This window comes from Falco punctatus (genome assembly GCF_963210335.1).
Source record: "Falco punctatus genome assembly, chromosome: Z".
NCBI lineage: Eukaryota > Metazoa > Chordata > Aves > Falconiformes > Falconidae > Falco > Falco punctatus.
The window spans coordinates 68,672,724-68,696,561 of NC_137586.1; the positions used below are offsets into that span (position 1 = coordinate 68,672,724).

Here is a 23,838-nt window from a genome sequence, read left to right on the forward strand (position 1 = left end):
GTCAGTCCACTCATGATAGATGATCTCTTCTAACTGTTATGATGCTCAAAACTTTCTGTAGTCTTGATGGTAGACCTGGTTGCTCTGTACTGGAAGTTACCATCCATTTTTCTGGGTCAAGCAGATTTACATGTATGACCACAATGATTATTGGCATGCAGGATATTTTTTCTGGTTGGTTGTGTCTTGAGGTAACTACACTGCCTATAGAATCATTTAGGTTGGAAAAGACCTTTAAGATCATTGAGTCCCACTACAAACCTAACACTGCCAAGTCCCACTAAACCATGGCTGTAAGTACCATGTCCACACATAATTTGAACACCTCTAGGAACTCAACCACCTCCCTGGGCAGCCTGTTCCAATGCTTCAACGTGCTTTACAGTGAAGAAAGTTTTCCTAATCTCCAATCTAAACCTCCCCTGGTGCAACTTGCAGCCTTTCCTCTTGTCCTGTTGCTAGTTACCTGGGAGAAGAGACCAACCCCCACCCGCCCACAGCCTCCTGTCAGGCAGCTGTAGAGAGCAGCAAGGTCCCCCCTGAGCCTCCAGACTGAACACCCCCAGCCCCCTCAGCGGCTCCCCACAAGACCTGTGCCCCAGCCCCTTCCCCAGCCCCGCTGCCCGTCTCTGGACACGCTGCAGCCCCTCTACGTCCCTCTTGCAGAGAGGGGCCCAGACCTGAACACAGGGTTCGAGGGGCGGCCTCAGCAGTGCCCAGTGCAGGGGGACGGTCACTGCCCTGGTCCTGCTGGCCACCCTGCTGGGGACACCAGCCAGGGTGCTGCTGGCTGCCTGGGCCCCCTGGGCACACTGCTGGCTCCTGCCCAGCCGGCCGTCACCCAGCACCCCCAGGCCCTTTCCCACCAGGCCCTTTCCAGCTGCTCTGCCCCAGCCTGTAGCGCTGCGTGGGGCTGGTGTGACCCAAGGGCAGGACCCGGCACTGAGCCCTGCTGACCCTCACACCACTGGCCTGGGCCCATCGCTCCAGCCTGCCCAGGTCCCTCTGCAGAGCCTCCTGCCCTCAGGCGGGTCAACACTCCCCCCAGCCTGGTGTCATCTGCAAACTGACTGAGGGTGCACTCGATCCCCTTGTCCAGATCATTGATAAAGGTATTAAACAGGGCTGGCCCCAGCACTGAGCCCTGGGGAACACCACTTGTGACCAGCCGCCAGCTGGATGTAACTCCATTCACCACCACTCTCTGGATTTGACCATCCAGCCAGCTTTTAACAGCACAGAGCACACCCACCCAAGTCCTGAACAGTCAGTTTTCCAGGAGAATGCTGTGGGAGACAGTGTGAAAGGCTTTAATAAGGTCCAGTTAAAAAACATCCACAGCCCTTCCTTCATCCATTAGGAGAGTCATCTTCTGGCAGAAGGAGATCAGGTTTGTCAAGCAGGACCTGCCTTTCATAACCCCATGCTGGCTGGGCCTGAGCCCCCTGTTGTCCTGCATGTGCTGCAAGATGGCACTGAGGATGATGGTGCTTCACTATCCTTCCCCAGCACCAAGGTCAGCCTAACGGGCCTGTGGTTTCCCGGATCCTCGTTGTAGGTGGGCATCATGTTATCTAACCTCCATCCCTCTGGGACCTCCCCAGTTAGCCAGGGCTGCTGATAAATGATGGAGTGACTTGGCGAGCTCCTCCACCAGCTTCCTCAGTACCCTCAGGTGGATCCCACCCAGCCCCATAGACCTGTGTGTGTCTGAGTGGAGCAGCAGGTCACTGACTGTTTGCTCTTAGGCTGTGGCGACTTCATTCTGCTTCTCCTCATCCCTGTCTTCCAGCTCAGGGGGCTGAGTACCTGGAGGAAACCTGGTCTTGCTATTAAAGCCTGAGGCAAAGAAAGCATCAAGTACCGCAGCCTTCTCCTCACCCTTTGTGGCAGTGTTCCTCCCCTCCCCCTCCTTCCCCCCATCAAATAAAGGATGAAGATCATCCTTGGCCCTCCTTTTGTTTCTAATGTATTTGTAAAAACACTTTTTGTCATCTTTTACAGCAGTGGCCAGCCTGAGCTCTAGCTGGGCTTTCACCTCTCTGATCTTCTGCCTGTACAACCTTGTGACTTCCTTGTAGTTCTCCACAGTTTCCTTACAGTCCTCCACAGTTGCCTGCTCCTTCTTCCAGAGATGTTAAACTCTCTCTTCCCTCCCTGAGTCCCAGCCAAAGCTCTCTGTTCAGGCAGGCCGGCCTTCTCCCCCACTGCCTTGGCTGTCAGCACATGGAGATGGCTGATCCTGCGCCTTTAAGACTTCAGTCTTGAAGAATGTCCAGCCTTCCTGGACCTCTTGGCCATTCAGAACTATCTTCGAAGGGACTCTGTCAACCAGGTTCTTAAATGGGCCAAAGTTGGCCCTCCAGAAGTCCAAGGTAACGGTTCTGCTGACCCCCCCCCTCCTTCTCTGAGAATTGAAAACTCTCAACATCTCATGATCCCTATGCCCAAGATGTCCTCTGACCACCACATCACCCACCAGTCCTTCCCTGTTCACAAACAGCAGGTCCAGGGATGCCCGGCTCCCTGCCCAGCTGTGCCAGGAACTTGTCTTCCACACACTCCAGGAACCCCCCAGACTGTTTCCTCTCTGCTCTGTTGTGTTTCTAGCAGACACCTGATAGGTTGAAGTCCCCCACAAGAACAAGGGCTAGTGGTCATGAGACTTCTCGCAGCTGCTTGTAGAATGTTTCATCTGCCTCTTCATGCTGGTTGGGTGGTCTATAACAGACTCCCTCCAGGGTATCCACCTTGTTGGCCCTTCCCCTGCTCCTTACCCATAACCACTCAACCCTACTGTCACCATCATTCAGCTCTAGGCAGTCGAAACTTTCCCTGACACGCAGAGCTACCCCACCACCTCTCCTCCCTTGCCTGGCCCTTCTGAAGAGTTTGCAGCCGCCCACTGCAGCACTCCAGTCATGCAGGTTATCCCACCGTGTTTCTGTGACAGCGATAATGTCACAGTCTTCCTGCTGCACAGTGGCTTCCAGCCTCTCCTGTTTGTTGCCCATGCTTTGGGCATTGGCATAGATAGACTTCAGCTGTGCTATCGATCTCTCCTGCAGCCCTGGCATGCCACCCCCAGGCTCATTTCTGCTGAGCTTGGTTTTATTCCCTTCCCCCTTCCAATCCAGTTTAAAGCTTTCTCGGTGAGCCCTTCAATAGGGGCACATTTTACCTTGTTGGGAAACTGGCATTCACTGTTAAGGACGATTGTGCTTGTCTTCTACTTCTTCACACTGCTCTGCATAGGAAAACATAAAATCACAGAATCTCAAGTTGGAAGGGAGCCATAAGGATCATTGAGTCCCACTGCCTACTCCTTGCAGGACTACCTAATACTGAACTGTGTGACTAAGGGCATTCTCCAGATGCTCCTTGAACTCTGACAGGCTTGATGCCGTGACCACTTCCCTGCAGAGCCTGTTCCAGTGCCCAAGCATGCCCTCAGTGACAAACCTTTTCCTAATGTCTCATGTGAACTTTCCCCGACGCAGCTTCATTCCTTTTCCTCGAGTCCTACCTCTGGTCCCCAGAGGGAGCAGATCAGCACCTCCCCTCCACTGCCCCCCTAGAGGAACTTGTAGGCTGCAGTGAGGTCACCCCTCAGCCTTCTCTTCCCCACGCTGAACAGACAGAGTGACCTCAGCTGCTCCTCCTAAGTCTTGCGCTTGAAGCCTTTTACCATTTTGGTTGCCTTCCTCTGGGCGCACTAATAGTTTTATGTCCTCTGTATACCGAGGCACCCAAAACTGCACTCGGGACTCAAGGTGGGGCTGTACCAGTGCAGTGTAGAGCGGGACAATCACCTCCCTAGACCATCTAGCTGTGCTGGGCTTGATGCCCCCCAGGACAGCTGGTCCTTTTGGTTGTCAGGACATACTGTTGACTCATATTCAACTTGCCTTCAACCCAAACCCTCAGATTTCTTTCCACAGGCTGGTCTCCAGCCTGTAATTCCCTAGTTTGTATTTATAACCAGGATTACTCCATCTCAGGTGGAGAATCCAGCACTTTCTCTTGTTAAAGTTCATACAGTTAGTGATAGCCTATCCACATCTCTGTAAGGCCTCCCTACCCTCAAGGAGTCCACAGCTCCTCCTAGTTTAGTGTCACTGGCAAACTTCCTTAATGCAAATTCAGTTCCTGTGTCCAGAGCATTTATAAAGGCATTAAAGAGCACTGGCTGTAAAATTGAGTCCTTGGGGACCCTGCTGGTGACTGGCTGCCAGTCTTTGACCTTGTGAGCCAGTTGCTCACCCAACGTGTTGTGGATTTAACTAGCTGTGTGCTGGAATTTTTATCCAGAAGGATGCTGTGAGAGATGGTATCAAAAGCTTTGCTAAAATCCAAAACCACCATATCCACTGGCTTCCCTTGGTCGATTAGGTGGGTGGCCTTGGCGTAAAAGGAAGTTGGTTATGTGGAACGTTCTCCTTGTGAACCCATGCAGCGCCCAATGACTGCATTGTCTGTCAAATGTTTTTCAGTAATTCCCAGAATAACCTTCTCCATAATTTTACCAGGCACTGAAGTGAAACTGACAGGCCTGTAACTACCAGGGTCTTCCTTCTTACCGTTCTTGAAAACTGGGTCTACACTTGCCAGATTCCAGTTGACCTGTCCAGACTCCCAGGACCCTTGAAAAATAACAGAGAGAGGTCCTGCCATAGCATCAGCCAGCTTTTTCAGTACTCTGGGATGAATCCCATCAGGCTCCATAGATTTATGCACAACCAGCTGGAGCAGGAAGTCTTGAACAAGGTCAGGGTTGACTAGGAGTTTGTCATCCCCCCAGTCACAGTCTTCCAACACAGGGCTTTGGTGGTCCCAGGGCCCATTGTTGATATTAAAGACAGAGGCAAAAGAAGGCATTAAATGTTGCCACTTTGTCTGCATCCCTATTTGTGAGGTGACACTACCTTGTCAAGCAACACACCAACGTTATTTCTCATTTGCCTTTTGTTGGTAACATGTTTTAAAAACCCCCTTCTATTGTTCTTCACAGTCCTGGCCAGCTTGAACTCTAATTGAGCTTTTGCTGCATGAATTGTCTCCTTACAGCAGTGAGCAGTATCTCTGTAGTTCTCAAGGCTGAACAGCACCCGTGTTCTTTACCATCTGCCTTCCTTCCCACCTCACTGGAAATTACTGTGTACATCCTGTAATCTTGTGGATGCATGTTTTCCCTGGAAGATGATCCCCTTTCAGTTTGCCTGTCTTTCATACAGTTGCTGCCAAGATAGCATGACTTTTAGGAAACACGTTAGAATTTGCAAGTCTGCCAAAACACTGGCAGTCTTAGGCAGCCACACAGGTGTGGAGCTCTGCATGAAGCTGTAGCGTGCACGTTTCATTCAGCAGTTGGGGCTCGTCAGCACACCAGCAGATCAGCACACTTCAGCTGTTCCAGGGAACAGCCATGCTCACACAGGGCAACCACCACCTGTTATAGTTATATGCAGGGTATTTAGGAACATGCATGTGGACTGTCTGCAGTAGGTGATAATTGCAGATCTCTGTCTAGGTGTACACAGCTATCTAACGCATGGAGCTAATTTTCCGCCGTAGTATGGTTCTAGCATTTGATTTCAGTCTTTTCCCCCAAATGCTGCAGACCTTTTAACAAAACTTTGAAAACCTTGTCTGGAGTCTTTGTCTCATCTGGAAAAAAGCCGCAGTCAAACAGGATAGGTACTCTGGGAAAGATCTTCGCATCTTTGTATTTGGGAAGCTAGTTTTACACTGTAAGAGACTGAATTCACTGGCTCAATTGCAATTTCTCTGATACTGATAGTTTTTTAAAGGGCTTCCTCCTTTTTCTGTATGAAGATAGATACAGGAAATCTCTTTTTAATATCCAGAGTTTGTCTGTGCTGAAGATCCTCTCCAAGTCACACTCATGAAATTTCAGGCAAAGCAAATGTTAGCAGGTGAGGCTTTTAACACTCCGGTTCATGACATGTAAAGCAAGATCATCTGCCCACTGAGTCTCGAGGCCAAAAATTAAGAGACTTCCTCAATCCCGAGTGTCACGTTTCCAGGGTTGTAGCAGTCCTAGTAAATGGCTCAACTTTTAGCTGTGCCAGCTTTCCTCATCTGTCTGCAAGGGATCTCGGGTGGTCCCTGGCACTCTCGTTTGGAGAAGGGACTGTGGCACATGTGAAGAGGGGTTTGTTCCATCAGTGCTCGTGGAGTGCCCCAGGAGATGAGGACCGGTCAGCCTGCTTTTGCCAAGCCTGGTTCCTGGGCCATCTTCTCAAAGACCAGGTTCATTCCCAGTCGTGCATGCTTTCTCTGGAAAGACACTCTGGAAATACCCTAGTTGAGCTGCTGGTCACTGAAGGGGAGTAGAGTTACCTGTGCTTTACAGGTGACACTTCACCATGGGGCTCAAGGATGCCAGTGTAGTTAAGGGCACAGGAGCCTGACGCCATGTGGGGGTAGGCTCAGTGTTTAAGATTATTCCTGGCTCGGGAGGAGTGGCTTAGAAGGAATAACATCATAGTTGATGTAAAAACATTTACTTTTCCATGCTCTGTGTGCATAGCGTATAATATAACATTAATGTAAACATCTGGCAAAATTATATTTCATTCAGAAACTACATTTACATGTTGTATCTTTTGGCAGACCGAGCGCCTCCAGAATTTCATATTGGTGGAAGTGCTTATGGGCAGTAAGCAAGGTAAGTGAAGGAGCATTGGCCAAAGACACATCTAGCTCTTTCTCCCCCTTTTAACGTGGTCATAGTCAATTTTTTAGAATAAATGCCTTCACAAATGAAACTTCACCATCATGTTGAAAATACTTGATCAGAAGTGATGTTGCTTCTTTTCGTTCTTGTGTGTCCTGTGGAAATGTGGTTTCCTTCTCTTTTTTCATCATCATATAAATGTTTATTAGTGGTTTCTGGTGAGTATTGAAACTTCGGCAAAGAGCCCTGTTTTGGGGAGCTGCCTTTAACTGACACAGTTTTCTTAGCTGCAGTTATTTAGTAAAGATTAATTGTAAAGTTCAGCTGGCTCCCTTCCTTCTCTCCTCTTTCCCCCCTAACACTGCCCCCAAAAGAGCAAATTTGAGTCCTGAGATAGTCCAAGGAGTGTGTGTGCACATTATGAAGTACAGAAATACACAGTCCTAGCATTGCTCAACAAGTCTGTGATCCTGCAGGAACTGAGCTGGTGTTCTCCAAGTTCACATTCCTTTGTGCTTCGTTATTTGTAAGGCTGCATGGAGAGATAAATAAAGCCACTGAAGTAGTCTGATGATGCCCTGGCCACACCCGAGTAAATATCTTTGTAGTTCAAATCCTGGCATGATACTTCACTTTCTTTGTGAGCATTACCACTAAGTTGTTTTATAAGGTTATTGTAGCCTTGTGAATGTCTTACCTTGGTTAGTTTCTGGTACTCTGTTCTAAAGCATCATTTATAACTTCACTTTAGCTAGATGTTGTTATGATTGTTTTAATATTTTAATAAAATACAGAAGTTCGTTATTACTGTAGTTGTCAGGGAATGTAGTTTTAAAGTCTTATGTCAAACAGTTAGGTTGTTCCTGAAGTACTTCTTGTCTTTTGTGTGGCTTTGAGTTGTTTCTGCCTTTTTTTAAGGGAGGGTGGTGTTTTAAGAACTGTGAATAAAATCAGACTGTGCAAAGCACATACGTGTTTTTTCTGTTGAATAAACAGTAGTAGTTCAGGTCTGCATTGTCCTTTATGTAAATGTTAGTTGTATGCAGAGTTGTGATTTTTCCCTAATTTTTTTATATTGTTTTTTATTTAATTGAACCCGATAATAACTTACAGTGCTTTCAAACATGGTTAATGTTTTTGCTGTCTCTAGTTCAGCGCATGGTCTTGGACAATCAGGAGCTGATTCTTAACAGACTCAAGGACATAAGAAAGGTAAAACTGAAAAAGAAACACGATCCTTTTTAAAAAGCAATAGGCAGTCCCCTTTCTTACAGAAAAAGCAAGTAATCAGTTACCCTTGTAGCTGGCTCATCTGTTGAGAAGCTAAATACTTGGACTGAATTTTGTTTCTGTTCATAATATTCTCTAGGTGTAGAGGACATGATTGCTAAGTTCAGAACTATTTGGGATTTTGTTTCATAGCATCTTTTTGCCAAATGTCACTTCATTTATTTTTCTTTGTTTTGGTAGACGTCAATACGTCAGATGAATCAAACAAGATTTTACATTGTGGAAAACAGTAAATCCATTGTGCGAGTAAATTTATTTGTTGGTGGCCTTCCACCTCAGCTTTCCCCTGAAGAATACACAAATATTCTCAAGGATGAGTTAGCTATCAAAAGTAAGTAAACAGGTGCATTTTGGGATATATTCACTTGTACAGAATAAAATGTAGTAGCATGTATAACTCCTTTTTATTATTTTTTTCTTAATGTTTTCTGCCTTATTTGAAAAATCAGTCTGCATTGTACTCTCAACAGGGGACTTTACTACCGATTTTAACATGCTGGTGGTTACATCAGAGATGTGACAGCTTATTATTCACAGAATTATTATTACATAACTTCAGTTATATGTAACCACACCATTTATTGTTTTTAGTGAAAAAACATCACTTTTTAGAAGTGAACAGTACATACCTTACACCATTCAGATTATGGCAGTGCGGTTTAATTCCCTGTGCATGAGTGTTCCTTGCCTTTCTTAACATCTGACATTTTTTGCGTGGGCTCTCCTTCATGTTGTTTATGAGCTCTGTGCCTAGTCACAGAGAAGTATGAGCAGTGTGCACACACATATGGGCAAGTACTCAATGAAAAGAATTAATTATTCTTTTTCTAAGAAGTCTAATTGATTTTGCATAATCTTCTTTCAACCAGTGTGTTCTATAAACAGTGTCAGGAATGCGTCACACTTTGTTTCAGGAAATGAAGCATTTTTCCCAATCTTTTATGTAACTTCAAGAGGAATTAAATTTTAAATGTCAGAAAGAAGTCATAGTCACTGTTCATGAAAGTCAGTTTAGCTTTTCTAACTTGCAAAGTAAACTTAGGAGTGGGAAAGTGTTAGCTGGAGGTTCTCCCTGTATTTGTGTAACTTTTAATATTTATTTACATTATATTTATGTAACTTTAAAAATATTTTAAATATTTACTCTAAATGTACCCAAGGTTTTATGTGTTTATATTTTCACTCTTTGCAGCAAATGTAGTATCTGTGAGTCATGTTTATCAAGCGCAAGGTAAGCATTCAGATTTCTAGTCTTGCAAACAATGTCTATTTTCAAAACTGCAGCCTAATACTAGAGGCCCTAAGCTCAGAGTAGGTTAGTCTTACTGCATAAGAAAAAGCGCTTCAGGTAAAACGTAACATGTTGTATTTATAAAGAGCAGTGGATTAGTGTTACCTTATTAAAAAAAAAAAAAAAAAAGAAGGCTGGCTTCATGCCTGGTGTACCAAAAGGCTGCAGTATTTCATTGTAAAAATGTTTTAAAGTTGCTTTTCAACTGAATAGTTTAACACCACTGAATGGTTAAAAACCTTTCAGGTGCTCGCTCTTTATTTTGACTTCTAAAATAGTAACATTTGGTGCTGGTTTTGAACTCAATGGATTGTTTCACAGTCACTGTTTCCTAGCACCGTGCTAAGTGGGGGTTCAGTGGCGGGGAGTCTGAAGAAAATCAGTATGCTCATCTCTGCATTCATCCTTCGAGCTGTTGCTTTGCTTTTCCTGTACAAATTTTATTTCAGGCAGGTCGGAGAAGCCATGAGGCTTCTGAGACCCAGAGCAGCAATGGCTCTGTGTAGCTTTAATGCAGTGGTCAGGTGGAGATCTGTGTTTGGGAAAAGTTAAAAGCGTGAAATGTATCTTGTGTACATTTAAGTGTCCATATCTGATTTGTTTCACATTCAGGCTCAACTTTCACATGGCTGCTAAATGAATCTCTGTGTAGCATCGATGTGAACGCTGATGCAATCTCCACATGGCTAGTTAATACTGACTTTTCCTAAGGAAAACTATAAAGCTTTCAGATATGCTTTCTCCTTTTCATATTTGTCAATGGAAAATAGTTGGTTTTGTGACAGTCTTCTCATGTCACAGCTTCAGTTAACCAAGTTTACCTGCATATGTTCTTTAGGTCGTTCTGCTTGCGTGTGATTTCTGTTGTTCGTTGTGTTTTTTCGCATTCTGAGTATTTTTATGTTTCTGTTAACTTCCTGACTCTCACTTTTGGTTGCAGCCAGATGGTGTTACCAGCTTACATCTCATATGCTGTCCATTGTGCATTTTGATCTTGTCCTGCCCTGTTTTCCTCCTCACTAAGTATCTTACTTTAGACTAACTTCTCAGTATTTTATTTTCTTTTATTTCTCCCTTCTGTCTTCCCTTCTTCCGCAGCTTCCCCACACAGGACCTAAGCTGACTTAAAGATCTTAAACTGATTCTCAAACCAAATCTTTGCTTGTAATAATTCTTATTGAGATATTGTCAATGAATGAAACTACTGGAATTTTAATAATGAGAAACAAAAAGAAACCTGATACCCTTGTCAGTTTTACATGATGAGAACAGCCTGTTAGTTACAATAAAAAGAGTATGGGAATAGGCCATACTTCTGAAGCCCAAAGGAAGTCTTTAAATATGCATCAGGTCTGTGCTGCAGTTCTTGTCCTCAAACTGCTTTGCTTTAACAAAAATCTGGGGTGAGTTTAGGGGTATGAAGGAAGCCTTAAAGAGCAAAACAGTCCAATTCCCTAATAACCAGCAACTGCAAGTGTTGCAGAGTAACTTTTACTGAATAATGTCCTGAGTAAACTGAGTGAACCTGTGCTGTGATATGATGATACTGATTTCCTAATAATAGAAAATGTAAAAAATATTTCTGATGCCTCTTTACAGGTGCTGTTGTACTCGAAATTTCATGCTTTTCTGAAGCTGAAAGAATATATATGCTAGTTAAAGATACAACTGTCAATGACAAGCCTCTGAACGCCGTGGTGATTCCTGAAGTTAGGGTAAGAGATGGGTTTGAACTTAAAATTTGTCTTTAAAAGAAAAACAACTACCTTAGGACCTTTTCTGCAGTAAGTAAATGAAAATACATTTTATTCAAAGGAGCCTTTGAATAAAATGCGAAGTATCTGTAAGTAGTGTGATGGGGAAAAAGTACTACTTCAGAGCCTGCACTTCATGTATATGATATACTTCTGTGAGCTGTCACTTGTCCTGCTGCTGTTGAGTTTTCAGGAGTAACTATACAACTACACAACTACATAGCTATACAGCTATAACAGGGACAAAAACAAATATTTTTTTTCTCTTTATTTCTTTCAATGGTCAAGAAGTTAGGTGAGGTTTTACTGTTAGCTGGCATATCTTAAAATGCTTACAACAACTTTGTTTTGGGGACTAAACATGTTTCCGTATTAACCATGAGGTAGAGTACTACTGCTAATCTTCACATTTACAGTATCTTCCTTTCCCCCATTCTGTAGCAGAGGGAGTTTGACCTTGTTTAAATGCTGCATTGTCGATTTCAGAGGAGAATAGTCTTTTGAAAGAGTGGAAGAATCCTTTCATAAATTCAGGCTTGATTCTGATTTATTAATTTTTATGGTTTCAAATCACTTTCCTATGAATCAGTTGGCTTAGTAATAGGTTTCATATTAACAAAGCAAATTCAGGGTGGAAAGAGGGAGATGGTTCACTGAGCAAATTGATTTTTAACCAGTATGATGCAGGTTCTGTTCAAGAGTGTAGCCGTAGTTACTTTGTGCTGAGCTGTTGTGCATCTTGCAATTACTGTCTTTCTGGAGTTGTGTTACGGCAATGAAGTGAGGGTCTTGGTTTGACTTCTTAAAACTTCACAGAACCTTTAAAACTTAAAAGAATACATAATGAGTGGAAACTATGAAACAACTTTTGATGGGAAGGTCTCAAGTTCAGTAACCATAGTTGCATACTTACATGCCTGATTTTCCCATTTCAAGAGTCCTATGCTTATCAAAGTTTTCTGAAGGCAAAATTATTTTTTTTATATGAGCAGATACTAGTGGCAGTGCTTACGTGAACCTGACCAGATTAAAAACTATCCTCCCTCCCCAAAAATTGAGAGTCTAGTTCTTATGCATACATAGGTATTATGTTTTGTGAGGAGCTTAGAAACCAAGGTCCCTCCTTCTCCAAACTAGACTTCAGAGTTTCTGTTACCAGAAACAGAGGGCAGCATGGAGATGGGATGGCTTTTGGATGCTTGTTTTTGGTGGTTTAGGCAAATCCATTATGAGCCTAGATTTGGTGAACAGTGTGTGAAGCTGAATATACTCCACTCTGTTGATTACATGTGTCTGGTTTTCTGATAACGGATATGTTTGTAGTTAAGTTTTTGATGCCAGGAGAATAGGGATAGTGCTATTTGTTATCTGATGCAAGATATTTTTTAGAAACTCCAGTTCAGGGACTGCTGGGGATGAATTTCTAGTATGTAAGAAGGAGAGAGGGGCTGTACATGCACACATAGATTTTATTTCCATTTCAGAGTGTATTGTTTATATTTGGTCCTCTCACTGAAATGAGCCAGGATTTAATTGAAATAATATTTCAAGTGTTGTTCTTATGGGCTTTGGCCACCAGCTTACACCATTCACTATTACCCAAAGTAACCTAATGAGTGATTGTTGCCCCTACTTTGGGTAGCAGTTGGACTATATGACCTGTTGAGGTACTTTCCGACCTAAATTATCCTTTTATCCTATGATGCTATTAGTCTTTGTTTATAGTTAAATATGCAACCATTTACAGCACCAGGAAATACTTATACAGGAACTGAGCACAATGTGAAATTTATGCTGTGTTTGACATTCCTCTTGTGGGTGAAATACAAAGAAATGGGGAATGAGAGGATAATGTGTAGTCTTAGAAAAAGAATGGGTGATAAAACAAAGAACACCTTTTGCAGTACCGGAAACAAGGAAATCAGCAGAGGATTGTATGAGGCAAATATCAGCGTGAAAGTGACACTTTTTTGTGGTATTATCACTAATGCCACTTAGCAGTGGAGTGCCCTCTGATGTACTGTATTTAGGTTCCTTAAGAGCAGTAGAAAAAGATGTGGGGGTTTCCCAAATGGGTGAAACTTTCCATTTCATTCATTTCACTATTTCATCACACAAATGAGTCCAACTTAAAAGCATGATAGTTTAGTGACCCTTTTAGCCAAAATACCATTAAAGGTTACTTTGCACATTTCTTCTGCTGCCACAATTCCCCAAAATAGTAAAGAAAAGGCTTGAGCTCCTGCTGCATTTACCCAGCTGCTGCTCCAGTTGCATTGAGACATCTTGCACACCATTCCTCATCAGATGCAATGGCTTTTCTGGCCACGGTGGAGGACATTTGTGCTTGGGGCATCATGGGGCCTTGCACATGGGAGATGCTGCAGGCAGCCTGCCTGCAAATACTGAATTTTACTTGTCACTTAGAGATATCTGCAGTTCCTGGAGGCAGCCCACCACCCTGGAAGATGCACCGTGGTTGTCATGCTGGCAGGCCTGTGGCACAGAACATTGTCTTCTCCTCTGTTGTGAGATGTGATTACACAGTACACTCAACAGAAAGGGGATTAGCGGGGATGATAGATATCTTGCCCCAGCCTGAAGCTGCGTTGTGCTGATCCTGACAAATTAAGCAATTCACAGTGACTGTCAGAGTGTCTAAATCACATGGCCTCCTTCAGCTGTCTCTAAGAAACAATAAATGCCTTCCTGAGCACCAGCCAACAAAAACCCCCTTCCTTAACACCAGCCAACACAAAACCCCTCTGCAGATTTTGCTCCTCAAGCACAGCACTGAAGCCAGGGCTAGAGGGGGAGGGAGTCCTCAGTCTGTGAGTCACACATCCCCTTCTGCCCAGTAACAAGCTCATTTATATGTCACCACTGGGGCTTTATTAAGGGATTAAAAAAAAAATTCTGCAGCATAAGAGTGTGACCCTTCTGTCTGTCTGTAATTTTAACGGAGTGTGTACTTTCCAGAAAGCAACACAGCAGCCCTGCGCTTCTGCACAAGCTGCCATAGAATTTTTAACCCCTAGTGAAAAATAATTGTTTCCTTACCAGCTAGCCTTCATCTAGAGATTCAGCAGTGTTTCTTAATCCTTTAGGTTTAATGAAGCATGATGATGGGAAGCAAACCAACTGTGAGGCTAAGCACTTTCTAGAATACTTCTATTTGTTCTGCATAGGTCTCTTTATGTCTAAACAGGTATAGTGGGGGATTTACTTCAGAAGATACTTGAACAGACGTGGGTTTGTGTGGTAGGACTGCTCAGTTTACACTAGAGAGAGATACTTTGTTAGATCCAGGCATTCTCGGCAGCTGCTTGTGAGTCTTAGCAGCATTCAGGGTAAATGTTTCACTTTTATTTTTTGTACAATGTTGACAATTGACAATTAGGGAATTTAGATGGCAGTTTTGTAGAAACTGGAAGTACATATTGGCAACAATATGTATTTAGTTGGGTAAGATCTCAAATGGCTTTCCAAAACACAGCTGTGCTTTTGAATGCCTTGGAGCTAACCACATCTCAGAAATTAATGTGATTCCCTGAAGTTCCTTGTGAACTATTTTAGTTACTTGGTTTTAAACCCAGTGCATTAGAACTTCCCTGTAAAAGCAAATAATATAAATATGTTGTACATGTGTTCAACATGTCACTTCTAAATGTCCAAACTCAATATTTTTAGAAATTTATTTCTAATTTAGAAATTTAGAAATTAATTTCCTTAAGAAGAAAAGGTAATCAAATGTTCTTGTCCATTTTCAAGTAAAGTATTTGTTTAATATGAACGTTGGGCTGGTTTCTTTTCTCTCATTCCTTTTTGAAAAAGTTTTTGTTTACTTTGAGCTGCAGAACTGATTTATTTTTTTTCTATTATCCCCTTACCCACCTTTTTTTTAAACCTGACAAGTTTCCAGGCATTGTAACAAGCCTGAGCTTTCAGATAGCCTGTATTGTTCAGAAAGCCGAAATGACGGGAGGTGAAATTTAGGTAGTAAAAAAGCTTTGAAGAGGAAGAAATGGGAAATGGGAAGGTAAGGCAGAGTAGAAGCTGGAACAAGTTGTGCAGGAAGGGAACAGTTTGCCCTGTTACCCCATGGGACATGGTGCCTCCTTTCAGAGCTGCTCTGCCTGTCATCGCTTGTGGGATTTTCAAGGGCCCGTTCATAATGGGGTATGGCACATGATGGTGCAGGAACTGATGGAGTAACAAGAAGGGCTTTACTTCTGGAAAAGCCAGAGCTCTACTTACTATTTTTGTTAATGCTTGTGATGGCTCAAAGGGAGGAAATCCACTTCTCTTGTTGGGATATGTAGATCCTTGAGCTGTTGACCTTACAACTCAAGAAGTCCTTCCCTTTTGTGACAGTGGCATGCATTGTTTCCCTTCAACTTCCTTTGCTGGCTACAAATATCCTTTCCATGTGCTTAACAGAAATAATTGTATTACCTCTGTTGTGCTTGGGCACACTTTGAGTAGTTGCTTCCCCTTTTCCAAGAAAGTCTGAATGTGGAGGTGAGAAGTATTTTGACCTAGCAGTCACCACAGTATAGTTTGAAGGTGATTCCTCTGGAGAAAGCTGCATGGACAGCTTTGCAGCCTCTGTCTCGCCAGCCTAGTTGTTCTGCCAGCAGTGAAACCTTTCCAGCAAAACAAAATTTTGAGGCTATTCTGTTTCTGTCAGCCGCAACAGCCCCTGTTTCTCATTTTTGTTAGAGAAAACATACATATTTTCAATCTGAATGTCCCTGGTAGAATCCAGAGGACCAGGAAGGAAGGGGCATGAAGAGAAATGTGTACCTGCTCCACCAGCCTTCTTACCTGCTTAGTGTTCTGCACGGTGTGTTTTCTGTTTATGCCTGCAAGTCACGCTGGATGGCAGAGGGCATTTCTCGTGCAGGCAGTGACACAGAGGAGAAGGATTTTTATGTGTTTGTGGGTATCTTGACACATCTGGCAGGGTGTGACTTGCAGAGGATTAGCACCCAGCTCTTTTAGGAAAGCAAAATTTCAGGAAATCTCTCAAATACTGAGAAGCCCCAAACAATCATTTATTTTTAAGCATCCAGATCAGCTCACAGGTAGGTGATGGTGTGGGGTATCTCAACATCAGACTCTAGTTTGCTTCCCCACAGACCTACTCATTAATTTCTCCTGATTTCTCCATTCTTTACCTTAGTTTGCGTGCTCTGTTTGTCGCTTATAAGACAGGCCAACAGGCTCTCTGGATGCTGCCTCCTCCCCTCTGTAGCTGTTGGTATCTCTCTACATGTTTGCATGCTGCGGTCATGCTGCTGCCTCACCGCCCCCTGAATCATTCTTGTCTAAATTGACTTATATTTAGCACTGTTGCTGTGTTCCCTGAATCCATCCTGTCAGCTGCATGACAAGTTGTTGTTCCCTGAATGCTGTCCAATTTGTAAATCCAAATTACCATGACCTAGGGACTGTGGCAAACATTTCAGTTTTGAAGCACACTTGTTGAAATGCCTGATGGACTTTTCTGGCACATACCTGCCCCACAGCGCTGTGGAAGGATGGATGAAAGGTGTGCTGGTGTTTTCTGATCTTTCTAGAAGCATTTACAGATCATTTTACGGCATGATTTATGGCCTGGCTGGCTGGAAACCAGTCCTGAGGGAGTGCTTCTGGTGGCTGGAAGTTTTGACCTCCAGTGAGGCTGCAGGTACCGTTCCCACACAGGCCATGGAGTACCCCAGGAAATCCCTCCTCTGCCATGTGGAGTGACTTCCTTTTGAGTGGTTTCTGGATGGTGATCAGGCTCCCCTGCAGCACAGCTGTGCTTTGAGAGCCCTTTCATCAGCAGCTTCAGTAGAGGTGTGAAGATTGTAAGGTATGGGCACCAGATCCTCCGGATTAAAAATTTTAAATACATATTTTTAAAAGAAGCTTTCAGCATCTTATTTCATGGGGAGGGGCACGCCAGTATCTACCCTGAACACCCTCGCTTTGAAATGGTTTGTCCCTCTAAATTAACACGTGGTCTAAGATGACCACAAGACTTAAGGCAGGTGTTTTAATTGGTATTGGGGGAAGTTCTCTCTTTGCAAGGAAAGTGTTTGACTTGTACATGACTCTGGAATGTACCTTATCCCTCACACTAGTCTTTGGCATAGACTGTTCACTGAAAATGTGTAGGAAGGACTGCTTGTAGTACCTTTAACATTAGGCTCAACTGTGTAGTTGGAGTGGGTTGAGGAAACTTCAGTTCCCAGAAAAACAACATCAGCAGCTAATGTGTCCACTGTTTGGACATTGACTCTTTTTATTTATTGAATCTGAGTTTTTTTTACTAAGCATCAAAGAAACATCAGGAAATACATCTGAGATGCAGTAATAATTTTCTGGCTAGTCATGGTTTTGGATAATCCTTTTTCTTGTCTTCTTTCAGGCTTCCAAGATACCACAGAACTGCTGCCCACTTCTTGTATTTGTGAATCCAAAAAGTGGAGGTCTAAAAGGTCGGGATCTGCTGTACAGTTTTAGAAAGCTGCTAAACCCACATCAAGTCTTTGAACTTACGAATGGTGGCCCACTGCCTGGGTAAGTCATATTTTTTAAAAATCTGGGTTTATTTATGTTGTTTTGTTGTTTTTTGAAAGAATGGGTCAGGTTCACTTGTTACAAAGATGTAAATTGCTTCTGTTCTGTGTCTGCAGACCAGCGCAGTGGATCCCTCCTTCTGACTGGTTCCTTGTGAAAACAAATGTAAATTTTGGGTTCTCTAAAGAAAAGAGAATAGAGTAGTTCCTGATGTGTATAATTGTGTTAAGTCTAATGGAGCCCAGTCTTGGGAAAGTCGTATGCACCTTGCAATAAAACAGATTTAATAATTGTTAAAAATAAAAATATTTTGTAATCTAATGGGGAGGAAAGAGAAATGTCACATTGCCCAATGAGGGCTCATTTTTGCTTTTATTTCCTCTGATGTAGCCTGGGAACTAAAAGTATAAAATTTTTTATCTTGACTCTTGAAACTTGGCCACAATTGCAGAATTAACAAGGCCTGCCTGATCACAGCTGCAACATATCTAAATATAAGGAACAGAACATAATGCACTTGTAGGGAGGCAGGAACTGATCCCTTGATTTAATCAACACTGCTTACCAGCTTCATAAAACTGAAAGTGGTGGTTGTAGCCTACTCAGAGTAGCCTCATTCCTTCAGCACTGCTGTAACAAAGGACTGGCATAACAGCTCTCCAAAACAAGAGCTTTCTTGGAAGAAACACAGCTTATGCAGGATGCAAGGAAAACAAGCTGCAGAAACTAGATTTCTTGTTAGAACTGTTTAATTCTGTTGCCTTTCTAATGCAGCTCAAGCTGCAACTTCAGTAATTCATTCATTTAGTTTTGCCCTTGGAATCCTTCTGTAGCTTTATAGCAAAATGCTTCCACTTGTTCATTACTTCTTGTGCATTGGGAAGTAAAAATTCCTTTGCAGGATAACTCGGTGTGTAGGATGAAAAGGCACAAAAGTTAAGAGCGACCAGGAAAATAGGACTATGCAGAAGAAAATATGCTATGAGTCCCATCACTAAGTAAAAAAACCACAACCACAACTAATCAACACCTCCAATAGGATTCAGAGTTACAGGTCTTCACATTGGAATGATGAATAGTTAGATCTCTGTGTCTTTAGTGGAAAAGGAAGTGATTAATGATTTAACTCTAGCTGTGAAGATTCTCAGAAGCATGTGGTTTTCACTCTTTTTAGACAGCTTTATCTAAAAGTTCCTATTTTTCGATTCACTTTGTTGAAGTTCATGCTGAAAACGGTGGTAAAGGTGGGGTGGGGTGTCGGGGATCCAATAATAGTATGTTACTTAAATAGCATATTAAGAGGCTTTGCTTTTCCTGTAGTACATTATAACATTTATTTTTCTCTTTGCTTTGTTTCTCAAGGTTTCACACATTCTCTAAAGTCCCCTCCTTCCGAGTGTTGGTGTGTGGAGGGGACGGCACTGTTGGCTGGGTCCTTGGTGCACTGGAAGAGATCAGGCACAAGTTGGCATGCTCAGAGCCCTCAGTTGCCATCTTACCTTTAGGAACAGGTGAGAATTACAGCAAGCACCATTCTTCTGAGGGTAGAAGTCCTTCAGAAGGTTTATATTTATTTATCTGTCCGACAAACAGCTCACTTGCAATAGAGATACTGTAACTCAGTTCTGGCTGGTGTTGGATTGCAAATGCAGGATGAGCTTTTCAAGGAAATGTCAGTCACGCTTTCTGAAGGAAAACCAAGCTGCAGCGGTGTTGGTATGGGTATTTGCGAGTGTCCAGGAGCTGGAGAGGGCAAAATATTCTCCCCTTGACAACCACAGATGCATCTGCCGTCGCTGCAAACCAGTGAACTCAGCTGCTCCCTGACTCTCAACTCCATAACAGGTTTTTCCATCCCTTCTTGTGAAAACTTTTGAGATGAGACAGTGTATCTGTATGTGATACTAGGCACAGGTGCAACCACTACAATGCTTAGGTATTCTTTCTGCTTGTTAACTTTTCACTCCGATCTAACTACTTCCATGACTCGTTTGGAGCTAATGCAGTTTGATTTGTAAGTCAGGGCTGATGCATTGTTTGATGCTTTTAGCTAGGCTATCAAATGCAGTTGCATTTTGGGGTTCTTCATTGTTGCCCAGGTAATGACTTAGGGAGAGTCTTGCGCTGGGGAGCTGGCTACAGTGGGGAAGACCCCTACTCGATTTTGGTTTCCGTGGATGAGGCGGATGACGTTCTTATGGATCGCTGGACTATCCTTTTGGATGCAGAAGAGCCAGCTGAAGGTGCAGAGAATGGCATTGCAGAACCTGAGCCTCCAAAGGTGAGCTGAGCACTACTTGGGTTTCATTCTTAGGAACTGCTGTTCTAGTGAAAATCACAAAGAGGATAGATAATCTTTAATCATAGTTTAATCTTTTATTGCTCACCTGCCTTTGAGCCTGGGCCTTACTGAGCTATTCTTTAGTGAATACAGCATACGTCTGTGTCTAGTGCTTCAGTTTTGATAGGACTGGTGGGCTGCAGAACAGACTGCATAGCTGTTTGACAAAAAGTATCTGATGGAGGATTATAAAGTGGCAATGGCATACGTATTTGCTTAAGCTGGAAATAAATTTATTTGTCAAATGAGAAAAGCTTTTGAAAGAACGCCAAACACTTTTCAGAACACTAGTGGAGCTGAAGTGTTGACCAAAACACAACCCCTCACCCCAAAAAAGTACTCCCATCTTGACTTTAACAGTTTAAAAAATGACTAGGAGTTGCTAGCATATACAGCAAGTAATCCTTCTGTCATCTTACTGCCATTGTTTGTCTATATATGTGGCATCTGTTTTATTTTAGCATCTATTTTATTTTTTGTGTGAAAGTCCCTGTCCCTTGGCTTGTATTACTTGCTTCTCTTAAGGAAAATAAAAATGTTAGTTGTAGATGGTGACTTCAGAGCTTTGTGTAAGTCTTGTTTCTGTTTCTCTTCAGACAAAACAAAGTTATTGGATGAGGGAGTAGCAAAAAGAAATTAGGAAATTGTAATAATGGTAGAATTGTTTAAGATTTTAGTCCAGTTGCTGGAAAATCCTAGGTGTTATTTGTTAATTGGAAGATTTAAGTTGCTCAAGTTCCAGCTGTTTTTCACTTGGTGGAGGCAGGGGTTGATTTGCCTTGAGTGCCTGATCTGCTTTTTAAAGGTGAAGGGTGGGAGACTCAAGGACTAGGATAGAAAAGCTATGGAATGGACTGGCATGCAAAGGAAGAATTAATTGCAGAAATGGTTGAAATCTGTAGAAACTTGAGACTGGTGTATAGGGAGCTATTTAAAATGCAGCTGAGTGAGTGAAGTTGGGTTCTTCACTCATATGGTGTAAGCTGGTCACCTTCCAGAGTAAGGGGAAGTGTCTGTGATGTCATGATAAATCCATGGCTGATGTCAAAAATAATAGTGGTGTTAGTGTTCAGCAGCTTGTATAGTTATTGCATAGGGATTGCTTTGAGAAGTTCTGTTTGTTTTATTTCTGCATTTGTTTTTACTTATGTTTTATTATGCTTATTACTTGCAATTAAGATTAAATTTTGAAGACTTTGGAAGTAATTACTACATATGTCAACCGTTGTCCGTACAGCTTTATTTTTAGTGTAGTGTTTCTGGAAAATTTTTCCAGAATCTGTCAAGGTGCAAGTGACTTGAAAGGATCATCTGCAAAGCTTGCCTTTGTTGAAAAACTTCAGAACCTACTCATTTATAAATGTAAGGAGGAAATAATACAAATTTTTTTTTTGTCAGATTGTACAGATGAACAATTACTGTGGTCTTGGCATCGATGCAGAGTTGAGCTTGGACTTTCATCATGCTAGAGAAGAAGAACCAGGGAAATTTAACAGCAGGTAATCCTGGGGAAACCAAGGAAGGGCAACTGTGTGGCACTGCACAACTTACACTATGGCTGGTAATCTTGAAATGCTACAGGTATCTACAAACAATATTGCTTGAGTCAGAGCTGACACAGGGAGCAATTCTGTTAGCCAGGTACTCATAGACGCAGAATTTGGGGGTTGTATTTGGTTTTTTGGTTTTGGGTTTTTTTTCCTTACCAAGAGAGCACCAAAGCAGTTTTTGGAAGCCCTGTCATTATTATTCAGTATACTTATGTCCCAATAACTCCAATGTTGAGTTCGTTGATGTTTTGAGGTAGCAGTCATATCTCTTATTCAAAGCCTTTAGCAGGAGGAGGGCAGTGCTGCTACATGAGCAATAAACACACTGTTCAGAACCTCTTCATCCCTTTCCCACCCTTGCTTATGCTGTGGTAGCATCTGTGTGCTGGTAATAGGGATAAAAAAAATCTCTGTATCTCAAGTAAGACTGCATGATTAAGAAGGTGTGGAGAGAGACCTTCCTCCTTCGTGGCATGCAGATCAATCCATAATAGTACTTTTTCTTCTTCTTCCCATAAACACTGAAAATGATGAGAAAAAGAAACACATTTGTGTAATTAATGGGTAGTAATTCCTTGTAGACACTGGTTTTGTCTGCTTTCTCCTATGTTTCTGAGTAAATGTCTTCTAAATTGTTTCTCAGTTGCCAGAGGGAGCTACAGACAGCTACAACTATGTTCTATTCAAATTCTAACTATTAAAAATATTCTCTGACCAGTTATGGGCGTAACAATGTGTTATCCCACCTATTGTGCAGTGTGCTGTCTATCTTTACAGGCATTGCTAATGGTTTTTTTTTTCAAAATGAAATAGTACAGGATACTGGTTTTGCTACATAAGTTACTGTTAGGCACTGGTTTGTATTTTCGATCCACTGGACTGAAAACATCATAGGTAGTAAAACTGTGCAGTAAGTTTGCATATAGCAATGCCTATTCTAGTGTATAAAACTGTTCTAGATTTACTTGTGCAATTAATATAATGTAAGAGTTCATTCTTCCTTTAAAATATACTACTCTGACTTGGTAAAGCTGCAGCATTGTAGAAAATGTATCCTTTCTTATTACCACTGTATTTAAGGGTTATACTTTGCCTTTTATTGCCCTGTGTGATTTTCATCCCTTGAATCTTCATCTCAGTCAGTTCACGGTGTTCAGCACCTGCAGTGCACTGGGCAATGGCTTGGTCCTTTTATGTGCCTGTTTGGACACCAAGCCAGCAGGGTGTCTTGAAGGGCATGTGGGAAAGAAGAGAAGATTATTATTTTCTTTGTGAATCTGAAGGACTGTATATTTCTGTGATTCAAGATCTGGAAAAGGAACATGAAATAATGAATTGGTACTGAGGTACTGACACATGATTGTTGCCTTTGACTGTCTGTGACCATGGTTGTTAAAATTCCTGGCTTTACCCTTTCCCAGGATATGCAAGTGGACACTCTTGCCAGCAAGTAGCACTTTTTAAATTATTTTCAGTAAATTAGCTAAGAAGGATGGCTACTTAATGCCAGATGCAGCAGCTGCTGGCCTGTAAACTGGCAGCTCCTGAGTGCAGAATGGGAAGTTTCAGGTTGTGGCAACAGAAATTGCAGATAGTCCTTGAAAGAAAAATGGGCTTGGGTGCTCTTCTGAATCAAGACCTTAAGCTGGTAGATGTCCTAAGAGCTGTGTGCCCTCTGGCCTCACACTGTAGCATCTCTCCACTTGCTCAGGACTCTTTACCTTTGGCTAGCAGCTCACAGTGCAGTGATGACATGCCTCCAGGGCATTCAGTGCTGAACTTGCATCACAGGGCAGATACGAATAGTGTATGTTGTGGCAGTGACGGTTTTACGTTGTTGTAAAGCTATGTGAATTTGTTTCTTAGTGCAAAACTTGAAGGATCAGGGCATCTGTCTTCATTCTTGTATTCCCATGGGATCCTGGAGCAGTCTTTAGGGTTGCCTGTTACAGAGGAGACCACATCTTGTTTGTGCCATCCAAAATTAGAAGGAGACTGCTATGGCAGGCAGTCTCCTGGATGTAAGGTTAGGCAGAAAGAATATTCTGCATGATTTAAAACAAGTTTGGAATTGTTTTACAAAGATACAGAACCGTTCTGTCTCTTGCTTGGGGAAAGTTTTGAAAGTATTGGTTCAATTTGTCAGTTGTGGGTTTTAAAATACTACAATGGCCACCATCTAACTCATTTTTTTTTCCATTTTGGGTCCTCTGTGTGTGAACCTGGTGAAGTTTTTTCCCAGACGGTAAGATCACCCTAATAAATGCACCCCGTCGGATGCCAATTATTGGTCAGAGCTCTTCTGCAGTGGTGGTTTCCCACACAGTGGTGGGCTTGTTGAA

General features: G+C 42.6%; 1 protein-coding gene across 1 annotated transcript in view; it reads left to right on the forward strand.

Moving 5' to 3' along the window:
* DGKQ (diacylglycerol kinase theta) overlaps window positions 1–23,838 on the forward strand; it is a 112,828-nt gene that overhangs the window by 72,360 nt on the left and 16,630 nt on the right. Inside the window, exons 11-19 of the mRNA XM_080372975.1 lie at window positions 6,637–6,691; window positions 7,851–7,912; window positions 8,171–8,321; window positions 9,183–9,221; window positions 10,881–10,996; window positions 17,454–17,605; window positions 18,968–19,116; window positions 19,705–19,886; window positions 21,345–21,445. Coding sequence (XP_080229101.1) covers window positions 6,637–6,691; window positions 7,851–7,912; window positions 8,171–8,321; window positions 9,183–9,221; window positions 10,881–10,996; window positions 17,454–17,605; window positions 18,968–19,116; window positions 19,705–19,886; window positions 21,345–21,445 — 1,007 coding nt within the window. The remainder of the gene's footprint in view (window positions 1–6,636; window positions 6,692–7,850; window positions 7,913–8,170; window positions 8,322–9,182; window positions 9,222–10,880; window positions 10,997–17,453; window positions 17,606–18,967; window positions 19,117–19,704; window positions 19,887–21,344; window positions 21,446–23,838) is intronic.